General features: G+C 49.3%; 1 protein-coding gene across 1 annotated transcript in view; it reads right to left on the bottom strand.

The window, feature by feature from the left end:
- Positions 1–5697: 5697 nt before the first annotated feature.
- The window catches only part of LOC105536064 (beta-crystallin B2-like), a gene marked incomplete at its 5' end in the record, with an annotated part of 17178 nt that continues 11612 nt past the window's right edge, over positions 5698–11263 (bottom strand). The window contains 4 exon segments of the mRNA XM_011975343.1: positions 5698–5817; positions 5819–5960; positions 7963–8105; positions 9231–9363. Of these exon segments, the coding sequence (XP_011830733.1) occupies positions 5791–5817; positions 5819–5960; positions 7963–8105; positions 9231–9363 (445 nt within the window).

Raw genomic sequence — 11263 nt, 5'->3', positions numbered from 1 at the left:
GCATGATAATATTATTGCATGCTGATTATTTACTCATTCTCCTTCTCACGGACATGTAAGTTGTTTCCAGTTTTTTGCTAGTGCAGACAACGCTGCTCTGAGCATCCTGAACCTGTCTCCTGTACAGATGTGGGAGAGATTTTCCAGGGTAAACACCCAGTGAAGAAATAGCTGGGCCTCCAGATTTCTGCATCTTCAACATTACTAGAATCTGTCAAATTCTAATTTTTGCAAAGTGACGGCACCAGTGTACATCACTGCAGAAGCGCTTTAGAGTTTTTGTTCTCCAAGCCTTGCAAACATTTAGTATTGGCTGATGTCTGAGTTTGGGTTTAAAATTCTTAGCTTTGAGCAAGCTTCAGACCTTTATAGGCATTGAGGAGGCAGCGAAAGGTTTTACCTTTTCCCCCTCCCTCCTGCTGTCTCTCCAGTTTCCTCCAGTTTCACCTGCCTGCCCACTGTGAGCTGACCTGCCCTGGGGCTGCAGCTGGACCCTGATTTTCATAAAGCCTCCCTCCCGGTTCTTGTGCACACCCCACGGCTCAGCATCTTGGGTTCTCTCAGCTCCATTAACCAGGGGCTGCCCTAGGAGGGAGCAGGAGTTCCTGGCAAGTGACAAGGCAGGCTTGACAGGCAGGCTCCTTTGCTTTGGAGCAGCAGGCAGCACAGGAGAGAGTCCCCAATCACTATTCAATGAATGAATGAAGAGCGAAAAGGCAACTAGGCTGTCATTTATTGAGCAACTACTTTGTGTCAGGCTGGTGACCAGGTGTCTGAGAATTACCAATGGGGTAAAAACCCCATGGCCCTTGGTTAGATGAGGAAACAGTCTCAGAGAAGTAAGTTCATTTGCCTGCCGTCACAGGGTCAATGAGTAGGAGATCTGGGACTTGACTCTAGCCCTGCCTGACTTCGGGGGCCTCTGGCTCCACTGCCTGGCTTGGGGCTGTTTCCACTGCCTGTTAGGGCTGCCCTGTGGCTTCCTCCCCATTTCTGCCAGGCTCCAGCCCACTTCCCAGGGCCTAGTCTGGCTGCTGAGTCCAGCTCTCCAACACCAGGAACTAGTCCTCCTGAAACCCAAGGCTCCTACAGATGGCCAGGCAGGCCCTCCGCAGCTGCTTAGAGACAGTGGTCTGTCCACCTTCATAAGCCCACCTGCTCCAGCTGCCCGTCCCTCCACCCCATCACGCTAGGGGGTGACGCTGGGGCCTGGCTGAGTGGCTGCATCTGGGGCCATGAGTGAGGAGAGGAAGGAGAGAAGGTGGAGGTTGGAGAAAAGTGGGGGTGCAGAGCAGGAGAAACCAGAGGACCAGGAGGAACAGGAAAAGGGCGAAGACGACGGAAGCAGAGCAAGGGCGGCAGGAGGAAGATGGGAGCGCTCAAGTTTATAAGAGACCATTGGTTTGGACTGAGCTCCTGCCCTAGGCCCCACTGACCAAATCAAAATGGAGTGACTCGTGCTGACGTGCCACACCAGCAAGCCCAAACCAAGGTGTTTGCCCAGCCTTCCAGTTTCAGCCGGCAGGAGAACGAAATTCCCTAGGATTTAACCTTTACAGGGAAAGTAACTTTGAAAGGACCATTCTGCTTTTTTGTTCTATCTTCTTCCTTCTGCCCATTGCTGTCTGTAAATCTCTTCTGTTCAACTCATCTGGACACATAATTCTATTTTACAGAATGAGATGTTGTTGCTCAATTCTACAACGGCAAATAGAAGTCAATTAAAGGCTGGGTGTGGTGGCTCACGCCTGTAATCCCAGCACTTTGGGAGGCCAAGGCGGGTGGATCACCTGAGGTCAGGGGTTCAAGACCAGCCTGACCAATATGGCAAAACCCCCTTTGTACTAAAAATACAAAAATAAAAATAGCCGGGCATGGTGGCATGTGCCTGTAGTCCCAGCTACTCCAGAGGCTGAGACAGGAGAATTGCTTGAACCTGGGAGGTGGAGGTTGCAGTGAGCTGAGATCGCACCACTGCTCTACCCTGTGCAACAGTGAGATTCTATCTCCAAAAAAAGAAAAAAAAAGTCCATTAAGGCCTTTAAACTAAATTTGTTGTAATTTTGTGACAGGAATGAGTAAGTGAACTGGTAAATGAACATACGGAAGGTGTTTCCGTCCAGGCCATCTGGCAAACTCCTATTCCTCCTACAAAACCCAAGACGACTCCTCCCGGGAGCCTTCCTTGCCCACACCCCAGCCCCCACAGCCACTTCTCACACTGTGCTTTTACCCAGGGTCTTGCTGTGTGACTGGCTCTGCCCTAAACTTTGTTAAGTCTCATCTTCTGGACTCTTCACCGCAATCCTCTGAGCGGCATTATTGCTCCTATTTTAAAGGAAACCGAAGCACGGAGCGGTTGGTCTGTCAGATGTCCAAGTGGCGGGGACTGGGGTTTTGCTCCGTGGCTTCCAGTGACATCATGGGTGAGAAAGGGCCTTGAAATCTTGGAATCACCTTCCTAAGGCAAAGAACGGTTGCTGGATTTTTTTTTCTCCCCCTCCCGAGTTTTGGAAAGCAAAGACATGGGACTCTGGGCCACACTGTTCGGGCTCCAGGCTCTCTGAGCCTCAGTTTCCCTACTGAGGGTGAGGAGGTGCGGTGGCCCCGTCAAGCTTGGGCTGCCCGCCCGTCACTGACGGCGCTTCAGAGCCTGCGCAGCTCTGGTCGCCCAGCCGGGAGCCCCGAGGATGACGCTTTGCTGACCCCTAGTGGCTGCAGGAGGAAGTGGAGCCTTGACGACTGGAAGAATCGGCCGGGTCCTGCAGAGACCGGAGGAGGAAACTGTAGGCCCCCAGGGGAGGTGAGTAGGGACACGAACAGAGCACTCCTCACGCGAGAAAGAGGGGGAGGAAGAGAGGGGACGGGCAGGGTACTCTCTAGGAAGTCCCCAGGAAGGCTGGAAGTCCGAGGTTAAGGCATTGGCAGGGTCGGGTCCCTCTGGAAGCTGCGAGTGACACTCGTTTCTCCCCTAGCTTCTGGTGGGTGGCCGACAATCTGCGGCACTTCTTGCCTTGCAGAAACATCACCCCAGCATCATCTTCACATGACATTCTCCCTGTGTGCGTGGCTCTCTCCAAGTTTCTCGTTTTCATAGATACCAGTCACATTCCATTAGGGGCCCACCCTACTCCAGTATGATCCACTAATATAACTAATTACATTTGGCCAGGCATGGTAGCTCACACCTGCAGTCACAGCACATTGGGAGGCGGAGATGGGATGATTGCTTAAGACCAGACCACCAGCCTGGGCAACACAGTGAGTCCGCCCCCCACCCCTCAATCTCTACATAAAATAAAAAATTAGAGAGGTGTGGTCATGCACGCCTGCAGTCTCAGCTTCTCCAGAGGCTGAGGCAACAGGATCACCTGAAAGCCCACGAGTTGGAGGATGCAGTGAGCTATGATTGTACCACCACCCTCCAGCCTGGACAGTAGAGACCGTAGCGCTTCAAAAAAATTGCACTTGCAATGACCCAGTTTACAAATAAGGTCACATTCTCTAAGGTACTAAGGATTAGGATTTCAGCATATGAATTTGGGAGGTTCCCATTCAATCCATAATAATCACCATTGCTCTACTCTCAAACTATTACAATCACCCCCACCCCTCCAAGTGAGAGCTTCTAGGGGTAGAATCTATTACTTTGTACCCCTACTCTGCCCAGTTCCAGGAGTGAAATAGGCACCAAGTATCGGGTGAAGAATCAATGAAGAAATGGATGAGAGTAACATTTATTTAGCATTTATTAGTTTCCACCTTTATGATAATCATTTTAACCACTTTAACAAGGTTTTCCATGTGCCCCCACATCTCTGCATTCCAGCCACCACCGTGCCTTTGTGGAGTTTCTCAGAGCTATCAGGCTCCTCCCACCACAAGGCCTTTCACATGCCGCTCTCATCTGGGACGCTCTTCTTTAGCCCTGCAACCTCTACTCTTCCTTGAGATCTCAGCTGGAGTCTTCTCCTCAAGGGAAGTAGCTTAGACTTGTGTGGATTCTGTTTTTTTAACTTCTCAGTTCGGGGGTACATGTGCAGGTTTGTTATAAACTCGTGTCATGGGGGTTTGTTGTAGATTATTTCATCACCCAGGTACTAAGCCAAGTATCCAAATAGGCACGCAGTAGGTATTGGTTGAAGAATGAATGAAGAAATAGATGACAGTAACATTTATTGAGCACTTAACTGTTTTTTTCTAAGTTCTGGGATACGTGTGCAGAACGTGCAGGTTTCTTACATAGGTATACGTGTACTATGGTGGTTTGCTGCACCCATCAACCCATCGTCTAGGTTTTAAGCCCTGCATGCATTTGGTATTTGTCCTAATGCTCTCTCCTTGTCCCCCAACCCGACAGGCCTGGGTGTGTGATGTTCTCCTCCCTGCATCCATGTGTTCTTGTTTTTCAACTCCCACTTATGAGTGAGAACATGTGGTGTTTGGTTTTCTGTTCCTGTGTCAGTTTGCTGAGAATGACGGTTTCCAGCTTCATCCATGTTTCCACAAAGGACATGCACTCATTCTTTTTTATGGCTGCATAGTATTCTACGGTGTATATGGAGCACTTACTGGTTTCTACCTTTATGATAATCATTTTAACCACTTTAGCTCATTCAACAAGGTTTTCCACTTTTCCAAATGTGAGGGAACGCTTCTAAATGGAGTCCTAAAGGGGAAAGAACATCTAAAACATTCCTAAAGAAGAATCATGTTATAGGGCAGTGGTCCCCAAATGTTTTGGCAGCAGGGATCGATTTTGTGGAAGACAATTTTTCACGGGCTGTGGGCAGCGGACATTAGATTCTCATTGGAGCATGCAACCTAGATCCTTTGCACGTGCAGTTCACACAATAGGATTTGCATTCCTATGAGAATCTAATACCGCCGCTGGTCTGACAGGAGGCGGAGCTCAGGCTGTAATGCCCACCTCCTGCTGTGCAACCCCCATTCCCGGCCCTGGGAGGCCCAGGGTTTGAGGGCCCCCGTTTTAGGGACCTCAACACTGACTACAAAGCAATAGTCGTTAACAATGTGGCAAGAGTGCAGGGATACACAGACTACAGGAACAGAAAAGACAGCCCATAAAATCACCCCATCTGTGGGGAAGGGGATAGGACAGCAAGGTGACTGCGCCGCAGTGCAGCAAATGGACTCCTTCATGAATTGACACTGGACTTCCGAAGAGAAAAAAAAAAACAAAACACTGAATCTCTACCATACACCATATACAAGAATCAGCTCCAGAAGGATTAAGAACGCAAATGTAAAGAGCAAATGTTTAAAAAGTTTAGAGAAATAAATGTATTAGGGAATTTCTTTGTGACTGGGGATTAGAAATAATTTCTTCAAGGTTGGCCGGGTGCAGTGGCTCATGTTTGTAATCCCAGTACTTTGGGAGGCTGAGGCAGGCAGATCACAAATGTTCAGGGATCCCAAAAGAGGCAAGGGAACTGCAAGTCAGGTGATTCAGAAACAAAGGCTCAGAGAGGTTGGGTACTGTGTCCAAGGTCACACAGTTAAGAGCTAAGCAGCTGCAGAGAACTATAAGACTCCCTAAGGGTTCTGTTGCCCTATTCCTAGCCCAGATACTTGCCAATTCTTACTTCTATCACACACACACACAGGCACGCACGTGCACGCGCACACACACACCCCCCAGCTGCCAGGGGAGATCAAAGACCCACAGCAGACAAGTTGCAAGTCATACTTCACTCACTCTCTGGTTGGTCTGGAAGGTTCCTGGGCAGCAGGCCTGGGTCCTGGGAAGAAGGCATGGTAGGGAGGGCACTAGTTGGAGGAGTGGAAGGCGCCAACATTGGTACCACTGCATATCGTGGACGTGGCACACGGACTGTACCTGGGGGTGATGTGCCCCGAAGTCGCTGCTGTCCTTGTAGTCTCCCTTCTCCAGCAGGTACTGCAGCCCGCGGTAGCCGGGGTACTGGTAGCCAACCCATCTGCAGGACCAGAGGTGAGGGGAGGGTGAACCGGGGGAACAGGAAGAGAAACAAGAGAGAAGCGAGGGGAGAGAGCATCCATAAACCACTAGGAAGGGTGAAGCCTCCCAACCATCGCCAGTTCCCAGGAGTAAGCAGGACACCCTTTCCACCCCACCCTTCCAGCACTGAGCCTCTGCTTTCTTCCTTCTCTTGATGGGGAGTTCACTGCCTCCTGAAGCAAATTTTGACTGAAGGCCTGGTACTGGGGTCAGAGAAAGGGGGTGGTATCTTAAGCTCACTGAAGTTTAGAATAAGTCAGACCTTTGAACCATCTCCATCCACTCCTATTCCACCTCCAAGCCCAGCTGCAAGGCCAAAGAGTTGGGGGAGGTTCCAGCGGACTTCTGATGAAAAGAGGTTCCAGGGGCTACTTAATGAAAGTACTGGTCTTCTCTCCAGAAAATGGCACACAGGCCTGGCCTGCAAGGACCTGCCTGGCCAGTCTCTGTGGACATATCCAGCACTACCTTTGCATTCTTATGCTCCCACATCTCTGCATTCCAGCCAGTGGCCTTTGTAGAGTTTCTCAGACCTACCAGGCTCCCTCCACATGCACCACAGGGCCTTTGCACATGCTGCTCTCATTGTCTGGGACGCTCTTCCTTGGCCTCTTTACCCCCGCAATTCCTACTGTTCCTTGAGATCTCAGCTCAAGAATCTTTTCTTCAAGGAAGTAGCTTAGACTTATGTGGATTCTTAAATTATTAACAGTTGCCCCCCCTTCTAGACTGTTGGCTACACAGGGCAGAAGCCAGATCTCTTTAATCTCCTTCACTCTGGGCACCTAACACAATGCCTGGCATATGACAGCACTGACAAATTGAATGAATGAATTAATTAATTAATTAATGAAGGGAATGAGGGAATGAAGGGGAACAGGAGCACAGAACTTTGCACACCACTTTAGGAGTTTGACAAACCCCAAGAAGCCAGTATGTTTGGCTAAACTGGTTCTGCTGGGGGGAAAGAGCCTTAATTCGTAGCACTTGCTGATTTCTATTCTGTAAATGCACCCACTGTGCCTGGTTTCAAGCTACCAATGATTACTCAACCAGTTCACACAAATTCTGAAAATGTAAGAGTCGGTTCCAGGCTGGACGCGGTGGCTCACGCCTGTAATCACAGCACTTTGGGAGGCCAAGGCGGGCAGATCTTGATGTCAGGAGTTTGAGACTAACCTGGCCAACACAGTGAAACCCCGTATCTACTAAAAATGCAAAAAATTAGCTGAGCTTGGTAGTGGGCACCTGTAATTGGAGCTACTTGGGAGGCTGAGGCAGAAGAATTGCTTGAACCTGGGAGGCGGAGGCTGCAGTGAGCCAAGATTGTTCTATTGCACTCCAGCCCGGGTGACAGTGCAAGACTCCATTTCAATTTAAGAAAAAAAAAAAGGTCTTACAAGCTGGTATAAGCTGTTCAGCATACCGCTGCCCAAAGCTCATCTGTGGACCCCATGGAATCCAAATTTTTTATCATGAGAAATCCCCCATTGCTGATGGCCAGGGTCGATGTGCCCAGGAACTTCCATTCAGAGGAAAATGACACCTCCTGTTCCCAAACTTAGGGACACATGTGGTCAAAGGCAGCATGGGCTGGTCCTCCTGCTTCTCACAGCTTTCAGACTACTCAACTCATTCCTTCCCTCCTGCCTCAACCTAATCCTCCCCCTGCCTCAACTTGCCCCTCTGACATACATGTCTTGCTCACTGGGGCTGAGGTAAAGGCCAAGGTTTCTCCACTCCAAAGGCCGTTTCCCCAAAGGCAGCTCTAGAGAGAAATTCAGGGGCTGTAAGCCACCTGTGGGCAGAGAATTCCCATTTACTTTCCAGTGGGAAGCCAGAGGTCAGCAGAGTACACTGATATGTGCAAGATCACCAGTGTACACAGAGCAGAGCAGGACTTAGGACCCCAGAGTCTCAGTTCCTGGGGCAGGGTGAGCCAGGGCTGGCAATGCGCTTACGTGCCACTCTGCACCCGCACAGATGACACCTTCTCCTGGTAGCCATGGGCGTGGAAGCTGGGTACGTCGTCATCTATGATTTCCATCTTCTTCCCGGTGAAGTTGGGGTTTTCATAGAGGATGATCTTGTGCTCTTGGCTGTCCTATTGGTAGAGGATATGGGTAAGTGAGTATGGGTGACGGGGCCCAGGGTTGGCCTTCCCACCCCATGCTCATGCCCCAGAGTTGGGATCCCCATGTCCCACACCTCACTCTCTGCCCAGTGCACCTACTATGTGTCTATGACAACTGCTGTTGGATCGCAGCCATTTGTTAAGTTTCTACTGGGCCATTTTCATGTAACAGACACTCTGAAATGCAACACTTTGGGGAATATTTGATTCTGAAATGCCATTTTTTCCTCCTATGCCTCAAGTTTCTCTTTTATAAATGGCAGCTATGATCCACCACCCACTCACAAGTGCACACCCACACATGCACACACAGGCACATTCATAATTATGCCATTTGGCAGACGAGAAAAACAAGGCACAGAGAGGTCAAATGACGTGCTCAAGGTCACAGAGCTGGGAGCAGCACAGCCAACATGGCAACCTGGGTCTGTGGGATGTGAAGTCCAGTGTTCTCCAACCTTCCAGTAGGTCCTGGGAGGAGCTAGACTGGGCTTGGAGGGTTTGGGAGTGTAACTGAGCAGTGATGGGCCCTGTCCCCTCTCCGACAGTTTACACACTCACACACTAGTAAGAATCAGGATCTCAGAAGCACTGAAAACTCACACTGGCATGAGTCTTGAAGAAGAGCTAAACCACCTTCTTCTCCAGTCCTGAACTCAGAATTTCTTGTATTTCTGATGGCTATTGATTATTGAGCAGTGACTCTGTGATGGGAGTTGCCCAACCCTGCGGGGTGGGGGGCACCAACCACGTAAAATAGAATGTGAATAGTGCCCTCTGGAGCATTTCATAGTCTTGTGATTGGAGACCCCTGGAGTTGCGCAGCGTGACAACCCTCAAGCTAATAAGCACATTGGAATCTCAGGACAGTAGATACCAATATGCCCATTTTACAGATGAAGAAACTGAGGCTCAGGGAAGTAAAATGACTTTTGCAAGGTCACCCAGTGAGGAGGTTCCTCACCAATCAGAAGGGGCACAATGCTAGAGGGGCAGGCTCCTTCCTGGTCTCAGGACCTCCGGCTCCAAGGTGGCAGAGACAGAAAGTAGGATGATGGGCAGAGAGAGGAAATAGAATGATGGCAGGGGGCTCACCACTTTGATGGGCCTCAGGGAGCTGAGGGAGTCCGTCCTCCGGCTGCTGGTCCACGAGTCCCAGCGGGGGTACTCGCCCTTCTCAAACACAAACTGCTCGCCCTTGCAGTTGGCCTGTTCATAGCCCACCCAGCTGCCATGGAGACAGAGAGAAAGGGGGCAGGTCAGTTCCACTCCAAGCTTCCTATGGCAGGATCCTGGCTACTCACATTGGCTCCTGGGGTTCACTCTTGCCCAACCCGGCAAGATGTAGTAGCCCCACCCGAACCTTAGCACGGCAAATCCAAGCGCACAGTCCCCCCAGTTATCCAGAACTCAGTGCTATGTTGCCTTTAACCACCTGGAACACAGTTAAGAAATAAGAAGGCGGTCTAAATAACGGCCCGCAACAAATACCAATATATAGATGCCATGCACTAAAGCCAATAGTATACTGGTAAGTTAACAGCCAACTCTCAAAAAACAAAACAAAAATTAACACTCTTGATTTGCAGCGTTTGCCAATTTCCCATGGTGTAAATGCTCCCACTGTGGCAGATTTCAAGCTATGGCACAGCTGCAAGTGGAGCTGGGGAGAGAGATGCACAGTCAGCCTTCACCACTGAGAACTGACCCCAGAACCCCTCTGTTGTGCCCAAACCCCTCTCTTTGGATCTGTTTCTTCTCTTGTCCCTGTTGTTAAGACTCTGCCCAAACTCTGGTTTTGTAGATCCACATTAGAAGAAAAATAGTACATTAAAGAGGGAGGGATGGCCTTCAGGTCAGGCATGGCTTAGAGGAAGGCAGAAAACAGAAGAAAGAAAACACAAATCTCAAAATGATTAGCATTCTGGGGCCAGCCAGTGCAGAGGCAAACATTTCAGCAACGTGCAATAATGGCTGTTCAGAGGAATAATCTAAGTTATTAACGAAAGAGGAAATGTTTATTATTCTCTTTTGGAAGAGTAGTCTTGATCCAGCAATTCTCCTTTAGCAAAGGGTCCTTAGAGAAACAGTTGTCAAGGGGCTGGGCACCATGGCTTACGCCTATAATCCCAGCACTCTGGGAAGCTGAGGCAGGTGGATCACCTGAGGTCAGGAGTTCAAGACCAGTCTGGCCAACATGGTGAGACTCCATCTCTACTAAAACTACAGAAACACTGGCCAGGCATGTTGGCTCATGCCTTTAATCCCAGCACTTTGAGAGGCCGAGGCAGGTGAATCACAAAGTCAGGAGTTCGAGACCAGCCTGGGCAATATAGTGAAACCCCATCTCTACTAAAACATACAAACATTAGCTGGGCATAGTGGCAGGCACCTGTAATCCCAGTTACTCAGGAGGCTGACGCAGAAGAATCGCTTGAACCTGGGAGGCGGAGGTTGCAGTGAGCCAATATCGCACCACTGCACTCCAGTCTGGGCAAGAGTGAGATACTGTCTCAAAAATAGAAAAAGACGTTCAAGTGCCCAACTGACATGAAAAAATGCACAACCTCACTAATCAGTGAAATGCAACTCGGAAACACAATGAGATACCATCCCACACTGGTCAGATGGCCATTTTTCCAAAATTAAAACATGCTGGTGAGGCAGCAGAGGAAAGGGAACACTGCTACACTCTTGGGGAATGTGAAAAAAGGTTCACACTGTGGAAAGCAGTGTAGAGATTCTCAAAGAACTTAAAACACAACTACCATCAGACCCAGCAATTCCATTACTTGGTATCTACCCAAAGGACAATAAATCCTTCCATCAAAAAGACACATGCTCTCCTGCATTCATGGCCGTGCCATTCACAAGAACAAAGACTTGGAAGCATCCTAGGTGACCAGCAACAGTGGATTTGATTTTTTTTTTTAATGTGGTGCATACACACCACAAAATACTATGCAGTCGTAAGAACACACAATTCTGTTCTAAGCAGCATGGATAGACCTGGGGATTATCATGTTTAGCAAACCAAGGCAAGAACAGAAAACCAAACACTGCATGTTCTCACTATGAGTGGGAGCTAAACAGTGAATACATTCGAACATAGATAGAAACAATAGACC

Source organism: Mandrillus leucophaeus, unplaced genomic scaffold (assembly GCF_000951045.1).
Source record: "Mandrillus leucophaeus isolate KB7577 unplaced genomic scaffold, Mleu.le_1.0 Scaffold154, whole genome shotgun sequence".
In the NCBI taxonomy this organism is placed as follows: domain Eukaryota; kingdom Metazoa; phylum Chordata; class Mammalia; order Primates; family Cercopithecidae; genus Mandrillus; species Mandrillus leucophaeus.
Note: the sequence above shows the minus strand (reverse complement) of the source record. Positions and strands in the feature narration are given on the sequence as shown.